This window comes from Aedes albopictus, chromosome 1, assembly GCF_035046485.1.
Source record: "Aedes albopictus strain Foshan chromosome 1, AalbF5, whole genome shotgun sequence".
Lineage (NCBI taxonomy): Eukaryota > Metazoa > Arthropoda > Insecta > Diptera > Culicidae > Aedes > Aedes albopictus.
The window spans coordinates 336,838,170-336,863,433 of NC_085136.1; the positions used below are offsets into that span (position 1 = coordinate 336,838,170).

Genomic DNA, 25,264 nt, shown 5'->3' on the forward strand with positions numbered 1-25,264 from the left:
TTAGTCAGCAGATCAGCGGCCATTTCTTCTGTGGGGCAGTACGCGAATTGGACCTCACCTTTCTCCTTTATGCTCCGTGCAAAATGGAATCGTGTAGCAATATGCTTCGTCTTGTTGCTGAATTTTTCGGATTCCAACATCTTCAGCGCACTCTGATTGTCCTCGTATATGACGGGGTTCTTCTGGTCCTCGTTGAAGTCCTTCAGGAGACGCTTCAGCCAGATCAGCTCCTGTGTGGCTTCCGAAAGGGCAACGAACCCCGCCTCAGCAGTTGACAGGGAAACACAGGTCTGCTTCCTGCATGCCCAGCTGATGGTTCCACCATTGAATTTCATTACAAATCCGGTATTGGACTTCCGATCTTCTCTGTTTTCGGCCCAGTCAGCATCCGAGAATCCAACCAGATCTTCCGTCTTCGCATTGTTGCTTACTCGCAGTCTGTAGTCCTTCGTACTCTTCAAGTACCGGGCAACCCGCTTCAGCTCGTTCCAGTCGTTTTGGGTAGGATGACTTGTTTTTCGGCTAAGGATGGAGACGGCTGCCGAAATGTCCGGTCTAGTGTTCACCGACACATACAGCAGTTGTCCAATTAGCTTCTGGTAGTTCTTGTTATCAGGAAGTAGCTCTTCTCCGTCTTGCTTGAAATAGCCAATGTCGATAGGGATTTTTGAACCTTTAGCATCTTGCAGTCCGTTCGTCCTCGAGATTTCGTCGATGAATCGCTTCTGGTTCAAGTGGAAATCGCCGTCCTCGTCACGTTCCACTTCAATTCCGAGATACCAGTGTACGTTCCCCAACGAGGAAATGTTGAAGTGCATCTGTAGTCCTTCGGCTGTTCTCTGGATGGTTCGTTCGTTACAGCAGGCAATGATGAGGTCGTCGACATAGACGAGAATGTAGCACCAATGGTTACCTTCTTTCTTCCGATAGATACACGGATCGGCATCACACCTCTGGAAACCCATCCGTAGCAGCTCCGTGTGCAGCTTGTGATTCCATGCTCGCGCGGCCTGCTTCAGTCCATAAAGGCTTTTCTTAAGACGATATACCTTGTTCTCCTGTCCGCGTTCGATGAATCCTGGCGGTTGACGAAGGTAAATCTCCTCCTCAAGATTGCCGTATAGAAAGGCAGTCTTGACATCATATTGACGCACCATCATACCTTGTTTAGCTGCAACCGCCAGCAACGTCCGGAATGTCGTTTGACGAACCACGGGAGCAAAAACTTGGTCGTAATCGCTGCCGTATTGCTGGCTGTACCCTTGCGCAACCAGTCTAGCCTTGAATCGGGTGACTTCAGCTTGAGCACCTCGCTTGATTTTGAAGACCCATTTCGATCCTACTGGTTTCCGTCCGGTCGGTAGGTCCACCAACTCCCAGGTATCGTTGTCTTCAATGGACTGCAACTTCTCCTGCATGGCAGAACGCCATTCATCGTGTTCGGTACTCGCTATCGCCTCGGCAAAGGTCTTCGATTCTACCAGCTCATCGTTTCCAGCACACAGGAACAATCGTTTCGGCGCAATACCTTTGGTTGACCTTAGGGATCTTCGTGGAGTCTGCATGGCGTCCGCTTTCGAAGCAGCACCAATCACATTATCGTCCGGTACGGCAACTGGATCTTCCTCACCTTCACTCACCCGTTCGTCATTTGCTTGCTCAACAGGCAAATCTTGAAAATTGTCCTCGATAACCACTTCATCGTCCGCTGCATCGTTGCCGGAAGCCTCTCCATTCAACTTGATACGCAGTTCCATTTCACTCGGTCCGTCGTCAGGCTTCATACTGTTGTCGATTACGGAAGTTTCGTCGAACTTGACGTCTCTGCTGATCGTGATGGTACAGTTTTCCGGGTTGAGTAGTCGATAGGCTTTGCGTCCCTCAGCGTAGCCTACCAGCACCATCCTCTCGGCTTTTCGGTCCAGCTTCCTTCGCTTTTGACTAGGAATGTGCACCCATGCTGCTGATCCAAACACCCGGAGATGGGTATACGATGGTTTTTGATCGTGCCATAGTTCATACGAAGTCGCACTCGCTGCTTTCGTAGGTAGGATGTTCTGCAGGTAATTCGCTGTTGTGATAGCTTCACCCCAAAACTTCTTGTCAAGATCGGATTCGGTCAGCAAGCAACGCATCATTTCTCCCAACGATCGATTCTTCCTTTCAGCGATCCCGTTTTGTTGAGGACTGTACGGTGCCGTTTGTTGCAGAAGGATGCCGTTGTCCACCAGATATTTCTTGAGTTTTGCGCTGGAGTACTCACCACCGCCATCAGCTCGGATAATCTTCGGTTTCCGACCGAACTGATTCTTGATCAAGTTTACATACTGCTGGATCTTTTCGTACACCTCCGATTTGCAACGTAGCAGATACAACACTGCGTAACGCGAATAATCGTCCACTAGCACCATACTGTAACGAAGTCCACTCGGCGTTGTTACCTCGAACGGACCAGCCAGATCCGTGTGGACAAGATCTCCTACCGCTTTGCTCGTTGTTTCGGATGCCTTCGGGAATGGCAGTCTAGCCATCTTGCCTTCATAGCACGTTCCACAAATCGTTCGCACATCACAGTCTTGTATCGAAATTCCGCTGCATAGCCCTTCGCGTACGACTTGCTTGATGGCGTCCATGCTCCGGTGTCCCAACCGGCGGTGCCACAAATGAATGCATTGCTTCGGATGAGTGGCGGTAGTTAGCATCGTTTTCTCCGATCGTTTCTTCAACTGGTACAGGTTGCCTTTCCGTTCTCCGAGAATATGGGTCGTTCCGTTCTTCTGAATCTTGCAGGATGTCCTATCGAAACACACCGAGTAGCCTTGATCAGTGATCTTGCTCACCGAAAGAAGATTTCCTGCCAGCGTCGGGACATGATAGACTTGCGACAGCTTGATGTTCATCGGGTTTCCTTCTCCGTCGACGCCTTGGAACGTGCCATCACCGATACCGTTTGCCTTGATTTGCTTCCCATCCGCTACCGTAATGCTTTCCTTGCGGGACGTATCCAGAGTCTCCAACAATCCAATATCGTTGGTCATGTGTGAAGTCGCTCCGGAATCGAAAACCCAGCATCCACTTGATCGGACATCGCTTGCAGCCAGACACGCTTCACCGACTGTGGCCATCTTCACCTTCTGCTTCGGTTTCTTCTGATCAGCATCCTTGCTATCCTTGGCGAGCTTCTTGCAATCACGACGGTAGTGACCTTGCTTGCCGCAGTAGTGACACGTAACCTTCGCTCTTGCAGATGACGACCCCGCTGGTTCACCACTGGTTCGCAGTACTTTTTCTGCCGCCTGGCGTTCCTCCCGGCGTCTCCACTCATCCAGTAACTTACCCTTGACGAATTCGAGAGTAAGATCCTCCTCCGGTCGGGACTCAAGGGCCGTTACCAAGCTGCCATAGGATTCCGATAGACTTGAAAATAACATCGCCACGACCAAGTGTTCCTTGAGTTCTTCTCCCATCGCTGTTAGCCGGTTCGTAAGCGCCGTTACCTCGTTCAGGTGATCCGACATACTTCCTCCTTCCAGTAATCGCTGCGAGCACAGCTTCCGCAGCACGTGGACCTTACTTGACAAGGATGACCTCTCGTGGTATTTCTTCAGGGTGTCCCACATGTCCTTCGCTGTTCCGGCCCGGATGACGTGACAAAGTTGGCAATCTTCAATCGACAGCCCAATAAGCGCCCGTGCCTTCGCGTCGTTTGCTGTCCAGACGGCATCCACAACAGTCGGCTTGGGTTCAGTGACGACGGCTTGCAGACTTTCCTGGATCAACACCAGCTCCATCCGGAACTTCCAAACTGGATAGTTGGAATCTCCAAGCTTCTGCAGCGACGACTTGAATTCGCTCATCTTGAAAACACGTTGGAAAAAGTTTCTTGATTCTTGAATTTCCGCTTTCCTGAAGTCTGCTGGTGCCCACAACCTATTGGTGTGTGAGAGCTCTAGTGAAAGACTACTTCTTCAGTTAACGGTTTATTACAGAATGAAATAATTTTCTACACGCTATGACAAGTGCCTTAACATTAGGTTGCTTCGATTGTTCAGTAGGACCGTAGTGTTGCTTCGATCCACGAACATTTTCAGCCTTATGCAACCGCCGATTCAAATCAGCACCACGTCCAGCACCATATTTTTGGCTTCAATCCAGTTGTATGTGGATGACAGCCGTTTCATGGGGTTGGTTTCGAGTAGTGCCCAGCCTCTCGCATTAGTCGATCGGCTACTCCACTCAATAGCCCAAGCGTTGAAGTCTCCGCCGATGTCCACGGAACTCAACCTTACTACGCGTTTGTTAACGCCTCTTGCATCGTTGAGAACTGGTCCACCTGGGTGGGGCATAACAACTACAGTAATACACCCCATTGTTCTTCGCTATTGCGGAGCCCTCGTGCGACCTGGAAATTATTTCCTGGATCGGGAAACGATCGGTTGTACAGATCGCTGCCAGATTAGCTCGTATATGCTGAGCGGGCACACTGACCAAGCTACCATAGGAGGAAAAATCTGCTCAACAAACACCCTAACAGGAAGGTTAGAGTAGTATGGGTTTAAGGCCGCCTTCTGCAACAATAGTAAAAGCAAGGACTACTCTCTTCTCGACCCACTAAAACACATTCCTATGGTCGCCAAACCCTTCGTCTCTCCGGAACCACCAAAAAGGCGTTGCTTCAGAGAGGGGCTAGTGCACATCGCACCCTCAAGATTAGCTGCGTAGCCTGCAGCAACGAATATCGATGACTCGCTTTGGAGAGTCCATCACGGTAGCATGCTGACGCTTAGCCAGTTTCCCGAGTGGTCTTCACTACTCCCTTTATCCTCGGAAGGCGGGCAGGGTCAACCCCGCCCTCGCCAAACTGCTTGGCAGACATCAAGAACTGATGCCCACGTGCAATCCGATCTGATGTGCTGAAGGCAAGGGTATTACTACTCTCCAGGTCCTATCAGCTGCACCAGAAGGTTGCTGACAGCAGGGTCTCCACCTGCCCCGACTCTTGCCGGGGATCCCTTTCCAACCGTGGGCTCGGATCCAACCCAGTAGACTGACGCCACGACAGCACCACTACCGGGACTTCCTCTCTGCGGCCACTTAATCGCTGTAAGGGTCGATTTCGACCGCAGGGCACCGGTATGACCTACGAAGCCGACTCCGAACCCCTGGACCACCTCTTGTACTGCATCTGAACTAGCCATTCTCCGAGTCCACGCGCCACCTCTTCTGCAGCTCCCAGACGATATGAGTGATAGTCGTTGAAACGGCGTCCCAGCCAAACTCATCCCTACACGAACAAAACGTGTTCCGCCGTTTCCTCTAAACCATTGCACACTGGGCATTCGGGAGAATTCGCATGCTTGAAACGGTGTAGATACTGTCGGAAGCAACCATGACCTGTAAAGACCTGTGTGGAATGGTGGAATGTAACTTTCCCATGGCGCCTATCAATCCTACTATCTACCCTCGGTATCAACCTATGGGTCCACCTTATCGTCGATCATCACGCCCAAGTGTTTGACGGAGCGCTTTGACAGGATAGTGCACTCACTTACACTGATCTCCGCTTGATGCTCTGACTTCCGGTTGTTAACAACCGCCAGTCTTGTGGTGAGCCAGTTCCAGTTTCCTGGACCATCCACGCCTCCACAACCTTAATCGAGTGGTCGGTAGTCAACTTCACCTCCTCGATCGTTTCACCGTAGACTTCGAGCGTAATGTCGTCGGCAAATCCGACAATCACCACTCCCACTGGGTACTCTAACCTCAACACCTCGTCGTACATGTCATTCCATAACACCGGACCCAGGATGGAGCCTTGCGGGACTCCTGAGGTTATGTGTGTAGGGACTACGTCCAACCCGGTACAAACGGTTCTTTATTATGACATAGTACACTTATTTATTACAGCAAAGCCTACTACATGTGAAAACACTTCCGACCCACCTCCGTGTCGTAAACCAGTACTCGATTCTGAAAGGAACTTTCGAGAATCTTGTACAGGTACCCCGGTATCCCCAGACGCAAGAGCGTATGGGCAATAGCAGACCAGCTGGCGCTATTAAACCGAAGACTACTTTATCAATAAGACATGGAACTCTGTTATTTTCCCATACTACCGGCATGCGTCACCAACGGCACCGCCGCCTGTTGAGCTAAGGTGGTACCTTTGTATAAAAGTGTAAGAGTGTATTGGTGCGAGTATGAAAATTTACACACACTATCATGAATAGTGCCACCTTCATCCGTGGTGGCGCTGCTAACAGTGACTCCCGATTTCCAGCAGTGCTGCAAGTCTTTTTGATAAAGTGGTCTTCGATTAAACGCATGCCTAACATCCAGAGTCACTACCGCACAGAAACGAATTCCCCTCCTCTTAGGCTCGAGTGCTTTCTCGGCGGTTTTTGTAACCGACAAGATAGCGTCTACGGTGGACCTCCCCTTTCGGAAGCCTACGGAGAGCTTGAACGTAGCAATCTGCGTACCAGACGGGCCCTTTCGCAGGTGGATCGATGCACTTTGTACATCTATCTCGCACTACCGCTTGAGTACGGCTGCGAGCTCTTCTGCGTTGGCGATTTCGTCCAGGTTTTAACACTGGAGAGTTGCCTCCGCTGTTAGAGCTATTACCTGTATTTTTTCTCCAAGTACTTCCTGGGCTAGTGCTTTGTAGGATGCACCTTTCTTGGCCGCATCCTTCTTCAACACTACCATCATCTCTCCGTTCGCGCTTGCTTGTTTCACTTTTCTCAACATATTTCTTCTTTCAACCGTAATCGAAGGGTTCTCCTTCCCTTGGTCTGGTTGGCCGCCACTCTTCTTGGGATTGGCTTGCTGGGGCTTGGTTTCCCTGCACCTTGCGCGTTTCGCAACCGGCTTGGTAGCCTGGTTACTCGCGCTGGCCGCTCCCTTTTCCTCCCGCTTTAGCTTCGCACCTGTTTCTGTCGGACGCCAAGGATGGGAACACTCACTTGTAAAGAGTTACCCTCACTTGCAGTTTTCTCAGCTCAGAAGCGTTCAATCAAAAAACGATGTATGGACGACTTTTGCCTCGTGATTTTGTCTAAAAGTTTGTCGAATACAGTAGGGGTAAAACACGCATACCGAAGTCGTGACGGAGCTGCGAAGGCAACTCTCCGCGAGGTGAATGTTAATTACACGTTAATAAAGTGTATTTCAACATTTAGCTAATTCTACACTTAGTCCTAAAAGGACTGCTATCCTTCATATTTCGACAAATCATGAAGTTTGAGTTGTCACACGGCTGATTTTGACAATATTTGAGAAATGACCACTTCCCTGGGGGCATCCGGAACATTCCGGGTATGGCCAGACTGATTCCAGGGGGGCCATAATGGCCCCGGAAGGACTATTTTCCTTTATGTTTCAACAAATCATTAAGTTAGAGGTGTCGCACGGTTGATTTGACAACGTAGTGGAAATGGCCACTTTTGTCACATCCCTGGGAGCAGCGGAACATTCCAGGTTTGGCCAGGCCGTTCCCGAGGGGTCTATTTTTCTTCATGTTTCGACAAATCATAAAGCTCGAGCTGCTGCACGATTGATTATGACAATGTTGCCAGAATGGCCACTTTGGCCACATCCCTGGCTCGGGGCACCCGGGACATATCCGGTTCATGAGACTGCTTGATTGCCTCATTTCAAGTCAATGATTCCTTGCAGTTATATATTTTTTGTATTCCTGGCGTATACTATGTGCAAATTTCCAAAATAACAACAGATGCAGAGTAAAATGCATTCATGTGTCATTTTCCGGCCGGTCCTGACCCCAACGGAATCTGGAATAACTCCGGAACGTATAGGTGAACCGGTTTCCTATGGTGGTCCTTGATTTGTACAAATCTGGAGCGAATGCCATTGACCATGGTGTACAGAAGGTGATATATTCCCGAAATCTGACAGTTTTTTGATGACGTAATTCAAATCGTACATAGGCGATCTAGTACTCCATCTGATTTGATCGACGTGAAAGACGATAAGAACGACGTCACATGTTTACATCCAAAATATATGTTTACATAGGTTACTAGCCTGCCTTGTGATATTTACGCCGTGCCATTGACTTTGTGGTAGTTTAGTGCTCATCAAGTAGGCTAAGGACAGGATTCAAGACATTACTAATCAACTGTCAGTATGTGAGTACGCAACCCACCACAGACTTCAAAAAAATCAGTTGGGAAATGCCTTTTTCATAGCTGATTCTAGATTCGAAAACTATCCAAAATAGACGTTGGGTACGCGAAGTTTTTAATATGGAACGATCACATTCCTCCTCCTTTCATTGAGATAGAACCCATGGAACACATTGGACAGAATCTGAATTCTCTAAGGCCACATCTTTACACACTGCTGCTTCACCCAGAAGTATCTTGTAAACAACTGTCTTCCGCCTTCTCCATTGGGTTTGAGTCGCCTGACCACCATCGTACACTCGTACGTCTAGGTCAAAACCGTCATCAACCTCGAACCAAAACATCTATTTCTCAATTTTCATGGTTCTGTTGACTCGCACGCACGGGACAAGACATGATCGAAGATCGCACTCCGGTCCGTGTTGTCCAAGTCTTCGAACCCAAACAACAACGCATGATCTGACATAATAATATCGTCGTCTGCTCACAAACTATACATCCAATTGTAACTGTCCACCTCGTCCCAGTACCACCCACTTTGACATTTGTCCCACCGCTACGGTATACCGAGGCTACTTGGAGTCAGCCAGCATGACAACGTGACATATTATGACTAGCGGCAAAATAAATGGCTCGAAATTTTTCAACTGAGCCCCCCAAATGCCCCTCCTACTTGAGGTTTCCTCCCAAAACGTTGTGCGTTCCAGACCCACCGCCGTCTATTCAGCATCGCATCGCATCCAGGCATGCCATGCGATCGCATGACGTCGTCATCGTTGTCGTCGTCGTCGTCATGGTGATCCAATGCAAAAGATTTTGGAGTAGGTATCTGTCGTCTCCCACCACAGCAACCGAATGCTGCCAGTCTTAAGTCAAGTCAGTGAAAACGTGATGACACCAGATCACTGCACTTAGAAACTAATTATGTTTTCAAATCTGGTCCTGTGGATGGTGTTGATGCCACGGTGACACGATGTCACGAACTGCTCTGTCAGCGGGCGTTTGCGTTTTCACTAATTGAGATTTCTGTTTTCCACACCTTTTCCGCGCGCGACCGCGCAAGGCGAAGTAGGCTCTGACCGGAAAGGTCCCTGAATCCGACAAGCGCGATGATTAATCTTATCGTCATGTTCCTTGTTGTTTGACAAAAAAGGAAATTGCGACAACCGCCCAACAACGATTGCTGGAACGGAATTTTGATACAAAGTATGAACGCTTAATTTTATTTTTCGCCTCCGATCATCTTCTGCAAACGATTAATGATCACCCGGAGCACTCCATTCGTCAACAACATTAATCACAGCTGGCGACTTGAGTCGGTTACAGAAGCAACAAATGGCAGAGCTATTCGAAAACAAAAATTCGCGGGCGAGTGAAAGAACGGAACGCAAAAGTCGCAGTAGGCGATGATGGAAATTATTGCTTCTTCGCCATGCGGACTAACGACAACGTTCTGAACGAAACATGAAAAAACAGGCACTGTCGATAGCATAGTTCAAAATACGGCATTACTGACAACAAAAGAGAAAATTAAAGAAAATCCGAGGAAAAACGTGAAAGTATCAAAAAAAAAAAAAAATCTTCTACAACATAATAAAATGTCTAAATGACATCGAAACGAGTTATAGTTTTTATGCACATACTAATCAATAAAGGAAAAACTAAAAACTTATCAGTTTTTAAATAAATTAAGTTTCGTGAAAAGTTTCTATGGATGTATTTTTAAATGTATACTTTATCCTGCAACATTTATACTTCTGCCGTTGTCAAATTAGCACTGGAGCTTAAGCGCAATACAAAAATGTCTTGGGATGCTTGGATTTCGGTGGACATCCGCGTGTGGTGCAGCTTCCCGAGCGCATGTTTATCAACAAACACTTAAACGACAATATATTTTTCTCTCACAGCGCTGCCCACCACAGTGCACAATGGATCCAAAGCTCTAATTACGTAGACAAAAATGTTTGTGACTAAACCTTCTGCCTCCATGATAGTTTTTTGTGATTTAAGTTATTTTTTAACTATTTTCTCGATATTGTGCATGGCTCCTCTGATTTGATCGAAAAAAAAAAAACAATATTCGATCGATTATACGTTATGGACATATTAAAGTAGCGTGATCTTTACCAAAATATTGATAGGAATAAATTGTAAATTCGTCTTTTAGGCTAACATTTGACAGTTAACTCTCTAATACCCAACCCCGCCTTTAGACGGGGTATAGTTTGAGCATTTTTGTAATTTTTGTTTTGTGAAAAATCAAAGCTTTTATATTTTTGGCTGATATTTAGGACTGTTCTGTATATCTCAAAATGATTTTTGGTGTATTTTAAAACGTATTTACATTTTTTTAAAATCATTGAAAAATTGATGTTTTAGTCACCTTTCAGAAGTCAATGTTTATTTTGTATTGATTCGCTACAATTCACATATTTTAAATTTTTTTCAAATCATTCTATCCTAGTTTAATAGTTTAAGGGAGTCGAATAAACTCTAAAATTATTTTCCTTAAAATTACACGGAAAACAAAATTTCCCATGAACAAAATTTAAAATTAAAATGTTTTGACAATAATCATTAAATCTTCAAAAAATCCGTACCCCAAAGAGGCTTCCAGGAAAAATATAAAAGTGTGGGGATGTTCAAAAACAAAAATTAGAAAAATCAAAAACCGAAATGCACGAAATCGAGAATTGAAAAGAATCATCTTCCAAGACATGTTTAAATCGATTTTAGATGACGAAAAATGATATTTAGATTAAAATCAAAAATTGGGGTATTAGAGGGTTAAGTTTTGATTAAGGTGTACTGGGCAAACCAAAATATTTGTCACTCTCTAAAAACGAAGAAGCACAAACAGACCTGAACATTTTTCTAAAATTTATATGTCAAAAGTGGTAAACTGCCGTCTGGGCAAAGAGTGTACGAGCACCTTTAGTCAAAACAAGCATTGTCTTATTACTTTCGATGATATTGCAGATCAAGAATAACGATTTGTGACCGCCTCTCTGAACCACTGTGCTTCATCAGGTGACACATCCGTACACTGAACGGCGGCTTGCGGTGAAAATTACTATTCTGAGGGTCAATTTAAATGCACAACGCCACTAAATTTGTGCAGACTGAGTTTCGTTTTAATTCAACAGAACTATGTTTTCAATTTTACCATGGACTCGATTTTCAATTGAAAAAAGATTCTGTTGGCAACCGGATTCGAACCAAGAGCCTTGACATCACCAGGCTCGCACGCTACCACTCAGCTATCGAACCGGTTGATGTGAGAAGAAACAAAACGCACACAAGAAGCGCTGGTGGGTCGATGATCATATTTTGCCATGGTAAATTTGAAAACATTTTTATGCTTGTCATTACTGCAAGGCTCCTTTCAGTGTAGCTCGAGTATGCCACCCACCTGCCCACTTCTGTGCGGTATGCACGATCATCGGCGCCTACTGAGATTCAACCGCACATTGCGTTGCCTTGAGCAACGCGAGCGATACGTAGGTACAACAAGGCGCGATCAAATGGTCGCACACCCATCAGCTAATGGAGCGCGAGGTGTGAGCTGATACGACGAGAACAGAAGCTAATAGGAGCTAATGTTCGAGAACATTAAAGTCAATGTGCGCATTTCACTCACTCACCATGTAATCCTGGGGTGACGAAAAACTGGACGCCGAACTGCTATCGGTGAGAATGTCATCCGAGCCGGGTCGAAGTGGAGGTGTTTCCTGCGGGGGAGAAAGGAACAAGAAGAAGTTTACGAGTTTCGAGCGAGTTTTATGCAATCGGATCGGAAGTGATGATGGAGTTTTCTTTTACCTCTAGAAGTGCTTGCAGGCTGTCGATATATTCGATGGCGTTTCGTAGAATTTCCACCTTCGGTAACCGTTGGTTCGGGTTTGTGCTGGTGCGACGCTTCAGGACTTCGAAGGCTTCGTTTACCTAGAAACAAAGCAATCTCTTAGTAAATTAAATGGATCAGTGCGGTATTTACTCAATTAGTTCAGATGACCTGTATTTCAGGATTTTTCATACTTTTGCCAAGATCCACACGCCGAGTAATCAGCAAACAGCTATTTTGCCGTTCCGGCAATCTTGACAGTTCATGACCGTGATTCGCAAAAAATTTTCCATGAAATCCCTTATACCACCCTAGAAACGCTTAAAAACCCCTGGAACGTCCATGGGACCCCATGATATCTCCTGGAACGCCCCTGAAACACCCTAAAACCAATCTAAAACTCCCTGAAAGATCTCCGGCCATTTGGCCGAATGCAGTTTAGACGAATTCCGTTTGGCCGAATTATAGAGAAAATAATTTAGAAGCATGGACAAACTTTGGTTTACATTCCAGCTTCCAACATGATCATCAGAAATAGCTCCTTCTTTTAATTAGCCTATGATTCGTTCTAGTTTTTTCATTAAGGGATGAGGTGGTGTTGATACTGCGAATATTTTGTCAGAGTTGTTGCCTTATTTGTATCATAGGTTGTTCTTTCGAGTTATACTGATATAGGAAACAGTGGCATCATCACTCAACTTCTGCATTCATTCTTCGGCCAAACAGCATTCAGCCAATCGGCGTTCGGCCAAATGACTCAGAGTCCCATGAATGTCCATGTAATGCCCGAAACTCCATTGAACGCACATGAAACACATTGAAACACTCCTGGAACTCCCCTGAAACCCCTAGAAGTAAAAATTCTTGTAACCCCTTAAGGACATAGTTGCAGGAATTCCAAAATGGCAGTAAATATGTCTGCCACTAGCCCTCTTACCTCTTCCTCCCCTCACCATAACAATCGTCAATAACGGAAGGTTGACGAACAAATTCTTTAAATTATAATGTCTTACCTGCTCAAAATACGCAGTCTTACACCAGTTGTCATAAATTTCATTGTCGTTGCGAAGTATTTCATTGAAGTATTCATCACAGTTTTAAAATTTCGTGCAAAAACGCTGCTTCCTTTTCACATTTTTCTTCAATGAGCGCGACACGACTTTTCTTGAAATCACTTTTTTATTCACTCACGGATTCCCCAGCACTACGGAAAATTGATCGTATAGAGGAAAAACTGTCTACTTTCGCCTGGTTGAATGTAAATCACCGGAAAATCGCGCGTTTTCCACATTCGTGGTCGAATACTCGACGTGATTTCGATCGCGGTTAGCAGAAACTGAAAAGCGTACCGTGAAACTGAGTGTTGTTGTTCAGCCCGCATAAATTGGGTTAAATTATTGTTCCCTCACATCACGAAATAACAACATTCCTTTTGTCAGTAATTATAATAAATTGAAATAAAGTATTCAAAGCGCAAGCCAACGTCGTTATATCACGTAACCGATTATTTTGCTATTTATGATTTTTTATTACATGAAATAGTGTCACCCCATACAACGGTAGTTGCCTACGATTTGAGAGAAGAGCTGCGAGAGAAGAGAGGCTAGAACTGTCAAACACAGAACGTAAATAAACGGCGCATAGTGTGACAAACGTTGTAAAGATTGGGCAAAACAGAAAATACATAGAGAATAAAATTGTGTTTTGGAACTAAGTTGTAGCGGTTATCTAATAAAGTTGATATTGAGTATACCGAAGTTAAAAAGTGTCAAATTTATAGTATTGACTTGATATAGCTCATATTGAAATACATAATTATTTTTCATTTATTTGGCCAACAAGCATTGCACTGTGCGTCACCTGGTTTGTTTGGCTTGGGTGGTAAGTTTGGGTGGTAGACGGTATAATTGTTATGATCTCGAGCAACCTTCACCTTAAAGCACCCCTGGAACGCCCTTGATACTTCCTGAAATACTCTGGAAATCCCTGGAACGCCCATGAAACCCTCTAGAAAACCGCATTTAACGCCCATGCAACCCGCTAGAACTCCCTGGAACATTCCTGATAAACCTTCAAATCACCTTAAACCACCTGGAGCACTCCAAAAACACCTCTAAACTCCCTGGAACATCCATGGACGTCTCTAAAGCCATATTAAACCTTCTGAAACAATCTCGCACACTCCTGGAACGCTCCTGAAACCTTCAGAAACCTTCTGGAACACCACTAGAATGCCTCTAAAACCCCCATAAAACACCGTGGAACGCCCATGAAACCACCTGAGACACCCCTGAATCACCCCTAGAACATGCCTGACACTCTAAAAGCTAGACTCGAACTCACGACCCCTACATCTACTCCTACTTGAGTTCGAGTTTCACCGAGAGGACGAGTAACTTTTTACGTAAATTCTACTCCAATTTGTCCATTTCTCACTCACGCCAGCATTTGTAAAGTGTAGGTTTTGGAATAAAACTTCCACTCGGCTGGTTAAGCCACAAAAATCGATAATTAATTAATTGATTATGTATCTGAAACACTCATGAAACCCCCTGAAGACAACGGGAACCTCCTTGTCACTTCTTGGAATACCTCTGAAACGCCCCTGAAGCCGCTCAAAACTGCCTACAGGGCTCCTGAAACCTCCTGTAATACCTCCGGAACGATCCAGGAACCCCCTGGAGCGATCTTACATACATGCATAGGTACATACATACATCTGTTTGCTTAACCTCACATTAACCCTCCTTGTGCATCAGGGATTTTTAACCCAAGCCGTGCACTACGCCAACGAGCTGGTCTCAACGTGACGCACTAGAAGTACCTGGCGTACCGCCACAACACTCGGTTCGTGGCTGCGGCTATCCATCCTCGGTGACGCGCAATGCTCGCCATATCACGATCTATCTGGTCCGCTCATCGTGTACTCTGCGCTCCACGCCTGCTTGCACAAACCCATCATTAGAAAACACCAACTTTGCACGGTTGTTGTCCGGCATTCGTGAAACATGTTTTGCCCATCGTATCCTTCCGGCTTTGGTCTACTTCTGGTTACTGAGCTCCTGGTTCATCTTTCTCCACCATACACTATTCTCATGCACATCGCCGAAGATCGTCCTTACCACGCGTCGCTTGATAACATCGAGTGCTAGCAGATCTTTCTCGAGCATGGTCCTCGTGTCGTGTCCGTAAAGGACCACCGGTCTTATTAGCGTTTTATACATGGTGCATTTGGGCCCATATAGCCCAGGCGGTAAACGCACGGGTATTCAGCATGACCATGCTTAGGGTGACGGGTTCGATTCCCGATCGGTCCAGGATCTTTTCGTTAAGGAAATTTCCTTGACTTCCTTGGGCATGAAGTATCTTCGTGCCTGCCACACGATATACGCATGCAAAAGCTGAGATGCAGGCTTTGTCCCAATGAGGACGTTACGCCAAGAAGAGAGAGAGAGAGAGAGAGACATGGTGCATTTAGTTTATGGGTGAATCCTTTCAGACCGCAGCTTCTTCTGGAGCCCATAGTAGGTACTTACAACATCCACTGATGATGCGCCTACGACTCACGAATTCCTTCACCACCTCGAAGGAATCCCCGTCTATTGTGACATTACCTAAACGAATCCGGTCGCATTCACTACCAGTCCGACCTTTGCTGCTGCTTCGCGTTTCAGGCGGGTGTACAGCTCTGCCACCGTTCCAAATGTTCTAGCGATACTGTCCATGTCGTCCGTAAAGCACACAAATTGACCGGATTTTGTGAAAATCGTTCCCCGGCTGTTGAGCCCGGCTCGTCGCATCATACCTTTTAGAGCGATAGTGGAGAGTAGGCATGAGAGTCCGTAACCTTGTCGCAGTCCCCGACGAGATTCGAATGAACTGGATAGTTCAGCCGAAACCCTTACGCAGTTTTGCACATCGTCCATCGTTGCTTTTATCAGTCTAGTCAGCTTCCCTGGAAAACCGTTTTTGTCCATGATTCTCCATAACTCTGCGCGGTCGATACTGTCATATGCCGCTTTGAAGTCGATGAACAGGTGATGCGTTGGGACCTGGTTTTCACGGCATTTCTGGAGGATTTACCGTACGGTGAAAATCTGGTTCGTTGTCGACCGGCGACAGACGACGGAAGATGACCTGGGATCTTGCCTGGAATAGAACTTTGTAGGCAGCATTCAAAATGGTGAACGCCGCAGGTGCAACGAAAAGGGAGGTTGTGTTGGAAAAAGGTGCTACGTATGGCCATATTTTTGGAGGCGGCGAAATCAATGAGTCGTAGGCCGTTTTCGTTCGTTTGCTGGTGGGCGCTGAACTTTCCAATCGTCGATCTGAATTCCTCCTCCTGGCCTGCCTGAGCGTTTAGATCTCCTATGACGATCTTTCACTTTAATACATTGAAACCGAAAAATAGCGGGTGAGAACAGGTACAATACAAGTGAAAGCAGGAATAAGATGCACGAGTTTTGTCGGGGAGATGGCTTGGTTTGATCTTAAATCAGCGGAAGATCCTTGGGAAGATCTGCTTAGCGTAGCATGGCGATTGTTCTTCGGAGCAGTATACACTCAGCGAAAAAAAAAATATCGAAAATCATGAAAATACCTTATGAATTTTTACTATAAATAGAAATTATGGATGCCACACACACTTAATTTAAACCGCCGACCTCAGCAAACGGATGGCCGAGAATCCAACAGCTGAGAGTCCGGTAATTATTTTCACTGAATCTCGGTAAAAGTTTTACCTTTGCTACAGCGTGACACAATTTTTTTCTTATTTTTCATGCGTGAGCACTGAGCAACTGATCTAGTAATGTGTCGAATCGACACAAATTTACTTTGGTTTTAAACTCATGGGCAGAAAAAAGAAAGGCTTACTGCGTACTTTTTCCCTGCATTACTTCAGTGACATAGCTGTGAACCCGTCTGAAACGCAAAGTCCGGACTGGTGGAGAATGCTCCTATACCCTTCTTCGTGCATTAGCTGACGCTCACCTCGCTGACGCTCACCTCGCTGACGTAGTGCACGTAATGGGGTCATAATGATCCCAATGCACGACTAGGGCTAACCAAAGAAGGTACATGCTGGAAGTCGGAGTGCGGAGTACAAAATTTGACGCTAGGGTCTGGGACCATTTTAGGCAGGAGCACCTATTTTGGGCACTTGCTGCCATAACTCATTTAAAGTTGAACCGATTGACTTGATTTTTGAGATACGATCAGATACGCACAGTATCTGGAGGAGCGCAGTAGGCGTAGTCGCGTGCAGACGTGTTTTGGTTTACTCGTCGCGTTTCTTTCGCGTTTGCCAATTTTTTTTAGTGATTCTGCTGACGGTTTGGCCGGTGCTACGCCATCCGGATAGCTTCCGCATGTTAAAGAGTGCTTGTTCTGTGAGAATTTTAACAGTGGATTTATTGATTTCGAAAAAAAAAAAATAATTTCCAAAGGACTCTTGCGATAGCGGAGGGTTTCAAAGATTGTGTGTGTTTGAATGCCGCTGCTAAAGTAGTTCGCTTTCGGAGACGGTGCTGAAATTCGTTTCGAGAGTGTAGGAATGTGTGTTTTCACGTATAACGGTCAATGGCGCTACGCCTTCCAGAAGTTTTCCATTGAAAAGTACCTATTAGGGATAAATGGGGTAAGATGCTATTTTTCAAACTTTCATCGTTTTCAATGATATATGAGGGGGTTAGAGGCAGAGGGGTGTAAGTGACCAAAAATTCAAAATTGAGATATATATCCTACGTGATTCTACGAGATCAACTTTGTTTGTTGCCGAAGACCCGTAATTTTTAAAAATGTTTTAGCATGTTTTCACATTGAACGAAAAAATGACGCTTAACCATGGATGAGATTTGTTTGGAGGCAAAGGGGTGTAAGTGCAATATTATATTAATATTATTTCTAAAAAATCAACATATTATACTTTATCACGAGTCGATGTCCATTTATGATCCCTTTGTATATGCTTTGAATCATGTCTTATGTTATGGGACCACGGCACGTGCCGAAGGTAGTTTGCAAAGTAATAACTTTACTTAGTTTCAATTAGTTATTTATAGTTCCAAGTACTTGTTGACAGTGATGGTTTAAATATTTTGGCTTTTGGTTCAATTTCCAGCATACAAGTTTTCCGAAGAAAACAACAGTTCTTCACAGGTGAGCAATGGAAAATTACAATACATCATAATTTTCGTCGGTAGAGTAAAGTGGGGCAAAAGTTCGAGTGCGGCAAGAGTTTCTTTTGAAGTTTTTAAGCTTAATTCAAATTATATCTTTCAGGTGTCAAGGTTGTTCGAAGTCTTTTTGAAAAAGAGTCTATAACTCCAAAAATTATGAAAATTGATCAATATTTCGAAAAGTTATGACAAAATGTTGGTTTTTGATCAAAAAATTGTAATATGCGATGGTCCTTCCAACGCATGGAATGGAATTGTAATGAAATCGAATTCGATATTTTATTTTGGGGCGCAACTAGGTATATTTTGAAGATGCTTTACCATGTATATATACATATAGTTAAAACTCTGAAATTCTGCAAAATGTACATATTATCTCTAAAAATGATGGAATTAGTGAGAAAATCCGATCAAAGTTGAAAAAAAAATTGTTCTATCTGAATTTGGCGGAAAACTACTAGTTTTTGGTGAAGTAAATTGAACTCTGATTTGGGTAAAATACAGATCGAACTTTAAAGTGAATTCCAGTTCCAACATCAAATATTAATTGGTTTTATGTATTCCAATTATCAAAGTATCGAAATAGTGTGCTACGGTTAGCGAAATATAACAAACACTAGATTCGAACTTTTGCCCCAGTGGTGGGGCAAGAGTTCGAATTAGACACACCCATACAAAAAGTGTTGTAACTCAAAATTGAAAAGACATTTGGCGTAACTTTGTTTAGCAAAATTTTAGCTCATGGATGGTAGAATCATCACACGGTATTTATTTATTTATATCTGCTTCGATTTCTTGAAAAAAAAATTGAATTTTCAACTAGAATCGAACTTTTTCCCCACCTTACTCTATTGAGATTGATGTAATTCACACAAGTATTGCGTTATTTAGTTTTTCTTCATATTTTTTTATCAATAGTAATCAAACATCAAAGTAATACAAACAGGAGAAATGGCTCCTGTTATTTTGAAAACATACCAATGTATACATACAAAAATATTACGCAGGATGTGCACTATGGATTCATGTACGCAGTATACCTCAATGAAAGTGCGTGATTACGTCAGATCTGGTTCAAGTCTTGAACGTTCAGTTTAATTTTTTGGTATGATGAATAGGTGTGCGTAAAATCGACAAATTCGTTGAAGTTTTCAAAGAAGATTTCTTGGAAAAAAAATGGTTTGCAGTCTACACGCTTAAACCACTCAGCACATAGAATGTGTAAGCCCTAGAGTAAGGTGGGGCAAAAGTTCGACCCTAGTCGAAAATTCAATTTTTTTTAAGAAATCGAAGCAGATTAATATAAATAAATACCGTGTGGTGATTCTACCATCCATGAGCTAAAATTTTGCTGAACAAAGTTACGCCAAATGTCTTTTCAATTTTGAGTTACAACACTTTTTGTAAGTGTGTGTCCAATCCGAACTCTTGCCCCACCACTGGGGCAAAAGTTCGAATCTAGTGTTTGTGGTATTTCGCTAACCGTAGCACACTATTTCGACACTTTGGTAATTGAAATACCTAAGACCAATTAATATTTGATGTTGAAATTGGAATACACTTCAAAGTTCGGTCTGGATTTTACCCAAATCAGGGTAAAATTTACTTCACCCAAAATTAGTAGTTTTCCTTCAAATTCAGATAAAACAACATTTTTTTTCAACTTTGATCGAATTTTCTCACTAATTCCATCATTTTTAGAGATAATATGTACATTCTGCAGAATTTTAGGTTTTTAACTAAAGTTGCCACATGACTCGAACTCTTGCCCCACAATTCGAACTTTTGCCCCACTATATGTAAAATATGATTTCCAAATATTTTTTGCAAAAAGTTATACATGCTAGAGCATCTTCAAACCATACCTAGTTACGCCCCAAAATAAAATATCGAATTCGATTTCATTACAATTCCATTCCATGCGTTGGAAGGATCATCGCAAATTACAATTTTTTGATCAAAAACCAACATTTTGTCATAACTTTTCGAAATATTGATCAATTTTCATAATTTTTGGAGTGAAAGACTCTTTTTACAAATGGGTTCGAACAACCTTGACACCCGAAAGAAATAATTTGAATTGAGCTCAAAAACTTCAAAAGAAACTCTTGCCCCACTCGAACTTTTGCCCCACTTTACTCTACTCATATGTGCATAATTTCCAGACCACACAAAAATGTGTTACAGTTACACATTCTGAAAAACAGCTCGTACACTCGTCCGGATGCGAAATGTCGATATTTTTTGTTTTCCGAGGTCACTAGTAAACCAAGCTAGATTTCTGTGCAAATTTTTTTGCGAATTTAACGATTTTGCGGACACAGGAGCTGATTTTGTGAATGTGCAAGGGTTACACATTTTTGGTGTAGTTTGGAAATTATGCACTTTAGTGCTGAGCGGCGTTAGCGTGTAACAAATTATGTTGATTGATTTCTTATTATCGCCCACATTTTGTTCCGGCTATTGGACCATCTTTAGGACTCGATACATAAATCAACACAATTTTGTATAATTTAAAAACTATCGGGTTGAAAAGGGTAACACTGTCTGCCACACGTTTGTGTCATTCGTTACATCTGACATGATTATTTCCAAATGAAATAACGAGGCTTCCAAATAAACGAATATGTAAAAAAAAGTTGAAAAAATTGACTCATTTCTTGGCTTAAGGTGAAGATCACCAGCGGTCACTTTCCAAAAAAAGTATTTTCTCAAGCACAAGTTTATAGAGATACCAGTGTTAGTTTTAGTCTGAAAATGCTACTCAGTGTTCACTAAGTAATCAAGCAGCAAGAAAAAATTTCTAATCAACTTGTTCGATGGATTCCTTGATTACTGCTCAAGAAAATCGAGAAGAATAAAAGACGGCCATTGTGGCGGCCAGCTTGATACTCCAGCAGTCTTGTCCATAACAAATAAAACATGTGTTAGTAGTACACAGTTTCCTTAGTTTTACATTTTTTTATCAAATCAGTTTGAAATGTATTTTTTAGTTTGCATTACAAACAAACAAAACATTATACTAGGTGGCCTTTTTGTCATATCAGGGTTACATCGAGTTAGTCCTTCAATATCAAAGAAGACTTCATAAGCTTTTTTGATTTAACCTGTATTTTCAATAAGGAACAAATAATATTGATTTGAAGTCATCTTGCAGTATCGTTAACTTACGACAACATTATATTTTCAATTTTGGGACACTTAGCATAGTAATATTTGAGTCCACATATAGAGGTGCATCCTTATTGAGGATTTGTTTGGCGGCAAAGGGGTGTAAGTCAGTAGTTTAGTGGTAAAGGGGTGTAAGTGCCATTAATAAAAAAAAAACAATTTTCATATTCGAAGAAAAACAACGTATATAATGTTTCTGTGCATCTCCAATGGTGGAGTTACTTGATAGTAGCATATTCGAAGCGATTCCGATCTTTTTCGATTGTTGTTGATTTTTTTATAAGATGTCAAAGTTTACGTCCATTATTTCAAAATCAGGTTTTGGTCACTTACACCCCTCTGCTTCTGACCCCCTCATATAGCCTTATTCGTTAGGCTTTCAAATTCAAATTATTGCATTTTCATCGATTTTTAGCAATTTCAAAAACTGGTTCGTAAAACGAAAGTGGTGGGGAAAGATGCCACTTCATGAATTAAAAAATTGCGTCCATCAGTTTTTAGGCATTTTCGACTCTGTCACGTTTTTTCGTATACTGTAAGTGTTGGTTATTTTATGTCGTACCAAGAATTTCGTGATTTGTGCTGCGTGAATTGTTAATAAGTTAAATGGCAGGTAATATTCGTGTTTAATGTAGGTCCCACCCAGCTAAAAGCTCCCGATAGGTTAGATAGGACAAGATCAGGCTCCACCACCCTAAAAGAACCCATCATTACGCTACATTCCGTAAGGCAAACCCCCACCACCAGAGGGACAGGTTACCATCCACTGGGCGGCCATGAGGGGTGGCCTAAGAGGCCATTAAGAAACGGGACTGTTCGAAAGGGCAATGACCGAGGAACGAGGTCATGAACCTCGAGGCCATCGACGACTTCATGATCAGGCACTTGCCCAGAGTTCATCGACTACTAGGCTGACCATACGTCCCGTATTCAACGGGACAGTACCGTTTTTATGACCTTTAAGAGTTGTTCCGTCGTATTGTGGAAAAAGGTCAAAATGTCCCGTATTTTTCGGAAAACGAGCATCGTAGTTTTAACAAAAAAAAGTTAAGTTTAACTTATTATGATATATCGACATATTTTCCTATCATTACTCTTTTCAATCAACCAGATATTTCTTGATTAAGAAGTAAAGGTGATGAAAATTTCGAGTTAACCTTCGCCGTGCATTGGGATCATTATGGCCCCCAAACGTGCACTACGTCAGCGAGGTGAGCGCAAGCTAATGCACGAAGAAAGTTAAATATTAATGATTTGAAGTATCAGAAATGTTTCCTAAGAGCTTACTGAAATTCACAGATAAATAGGCTTTTCGTGCTTTTATTCAAATTCTTAACAAGTTTAAAATGTAGTTTGTGAAGTGGTAATCTATAATTTTGTATTACATTAGAATATACCCCAAGATATACCCTTCAGATTCTTCAGCAATTCTATAGGAATTTACTAGAATAAAATTGTAATTGTAATTAATGGAAATTATTAAGTCATGCAGTAGAAGTTCAAGATAAACAACAAAATCATTCCAATAATGTGATTTATCGGAAGCTTTGATGACACCAACACTTTTTACTTTATTAGAGATTTCAGACTTAAAATACGAAAAATGAAAATATTTGTTGAAAGGATCTCATACATGTCTCCTAAAATAGTTGCCCATAAATATAAGGAAATAAAAAAAAAAGAACAAACTACGACTACAATGAAACATATTGCCCATTTTACTGGCATTTTACCAGATTAGCTGGTATGTCTGAAACATACTGGAAAAACTTGTAATTAGAAGGCACGAAATGTTGCTAATTGACAAATTGAGAGATGAAATTTGTGAAAAAAAAATCGCGTTCTGGTTATAGACACTATAGATTCCATAGACTCGCGGAGGCACGGTTGAGCAATACGATTTTAGTGTGTTTTGCCGTGAATTTAGAGTGTACCGAGCAAATATGACGTCACGCAATCCATTATCGCTATTGAAATCGTGACGTCATGCTCGTTTGGCTACACGAACTGACAGTTCATTTGGCTACAGTTGTCTTCGCCTCCGCGAGTCTATGGAATCTATAGAGTCTATAGTTCTGGTGGGATTCGAACCCACGACTCCGTATTCGCTAGACCGGCGCTTTAACCAACTAAGCCACAGAACAGGTAATGGTTCTGCGGAATAGAAAGCCAAACTGACTCCGAAGCCGCACCGTGAACACTCCTATTTCACAAACTCATCTCTCTTTTCGGCTTAGATGCCAATCCACAACACACTCCTATTTGTGTACGGAGTCGTGGGTTCGAATCCCACCAGAACGCGATTTTTTTTACAAATTCATCTCTCAATTTGTCAATTAGCAACATTTCGTGCCTTCTAATTACAAGTTTTTCCAGTAAACTACGACTGACTATTATACAATAATTGCATTCAAAAATAAACATACAGAATTTTTAGCATTTTCAGTCTTTCAATTTAAAAAAAAATAATGAAACAATAAAATCAGGCCAAACATTTCAATAGGTCCTATCTGCATTTTAGAGGCTCTCTTTGATCACTTTCTCTTTCAATTATTGCAATGTAATGGTACACTTTTCAACTATTTTTGCAGTACAAATCAAAAAACGATTGTTTTGACCATCGTTCAATGCAAGGAGACAATCATAATACAAATAAGCAGCTGAGATATTAACGAAAGAGAGGGAAACCAAAGAGAGCCTCTCTTCTGCAGATTGGACCTTTAGACATGTTTGGCCTGAAATATTATAACTTCGAGACATATTCTTATGAATGTTTTGGTGCGACTTAAATTTCGAAAGATTATCAGATTTGTATGCTCTTAAGGTTTTAAATCATATAAAAATGGCTTCTCTAACTTTTAGCCAAAAATAACAGAATTAAGAGGCGTTGAATAGAATGTGACTACGACAACTTTTATTTTCTAACCGGTTATAAATCTTCAAAATTAAATTTCTTAGTAGTTTGTTGAAAATCATTTTTTAATACTGCGGAAAAAAACATCTAATTTCTTTGTCTTTTCCTTGTTTTATAATTATTCAACTTTTGCACGCTTCAGCTTTCTTATCAAGTAACACTCTAGGTAACAATAACAACTTATTCAGCCAAAATTTTTAAAATCAAGTTTAAGAGCGGCTTATTCGTCTGTTGTACAGCAATAATGTCTGTTGCGTTATCTTTTAGCGTAATTTCGAAGATAACTTTAGTGGTTTCAAAACTTTGATCACACTCGCCGGTTTTTATTCTTATATATTTCGCTTTTATAAGAGTACACGAATTTGTATATCTGAGAACTTTTGAAACATAATCGTTCCCTAATGTGTATATGAAACAATTTATAATTTCAGCCTTAAACATTTTGTATGTCCCGTTTTTATCTTGTTACTATCTGGTCAGCCTATCGACTACGACAGTTGATATTTGAGACAAAAAGTTAGTTTGAAGTCGGAAAAGTTCGAGAAGTTGAAGACCAGAACGTGAAAGTTGAAAGTAGGTGAAGTTGCTTTTGAGAAAGTTGGTAGAAGTGGACAGAGTGAGTGCGAAGGGGACTACAGGTAATTCTACCACCACTTCTCGTATGTAAACTCGTTAGTAATGCCCTCCCCGTATAACAGAACCCCGCCGTTTTTGACTTGAAAGTGCCCGACCGATTTCCCTACGTCGTCTCCGTGACCATCTGGGCGACTTCCGGCACAGAACTTGCCGAAGGCCGATCCGTCACCATATCGGCAGGACCGAGACGCGTAGGAGGTTCAGGAACCCGTGTAGTGCCACCCCAAACCAACCAAACCCGAAGGACGTTACCGTTGTTCATAGCGGCGTAGAGTATCGTACGCCGCCATCGCGTTCGCCAGCTGTACGAAGGCCTGCGCGCCGCCATCGCGCACAGTATTTAGGACGCAGTGGTGACCAGGAGTGGTGG

General features: G+C 42.9%; 1 protein-coding gene across 1 annotated transcript in view; it reads right to left on the bottom strand.

Moving 5' to 3' along the window:
• LOC109406231 (transcription factor SUM-1) overlaps positions 1-25,264 on the bottom strand; it is a 77,883-nt gene that overhangs the window by 49,890 nt on the left and 2,729 nt on the right. The window contains exons 2-3 of the mRNA XM_062847459.1: positions 11,973-12,095; positions 11,795-11,881 (exon numbers count right to left, since the gene is read on the bottom strand). Coding sequence (XP_062703443.1) covers positions 11,795-11,881; positions 11,973-12,095 — 210 coding nt within the window. The remainder of the gene's footprint in view (positions 1-11,794; positions 11,882-11,972; positions 12,096-25,264) is intronic.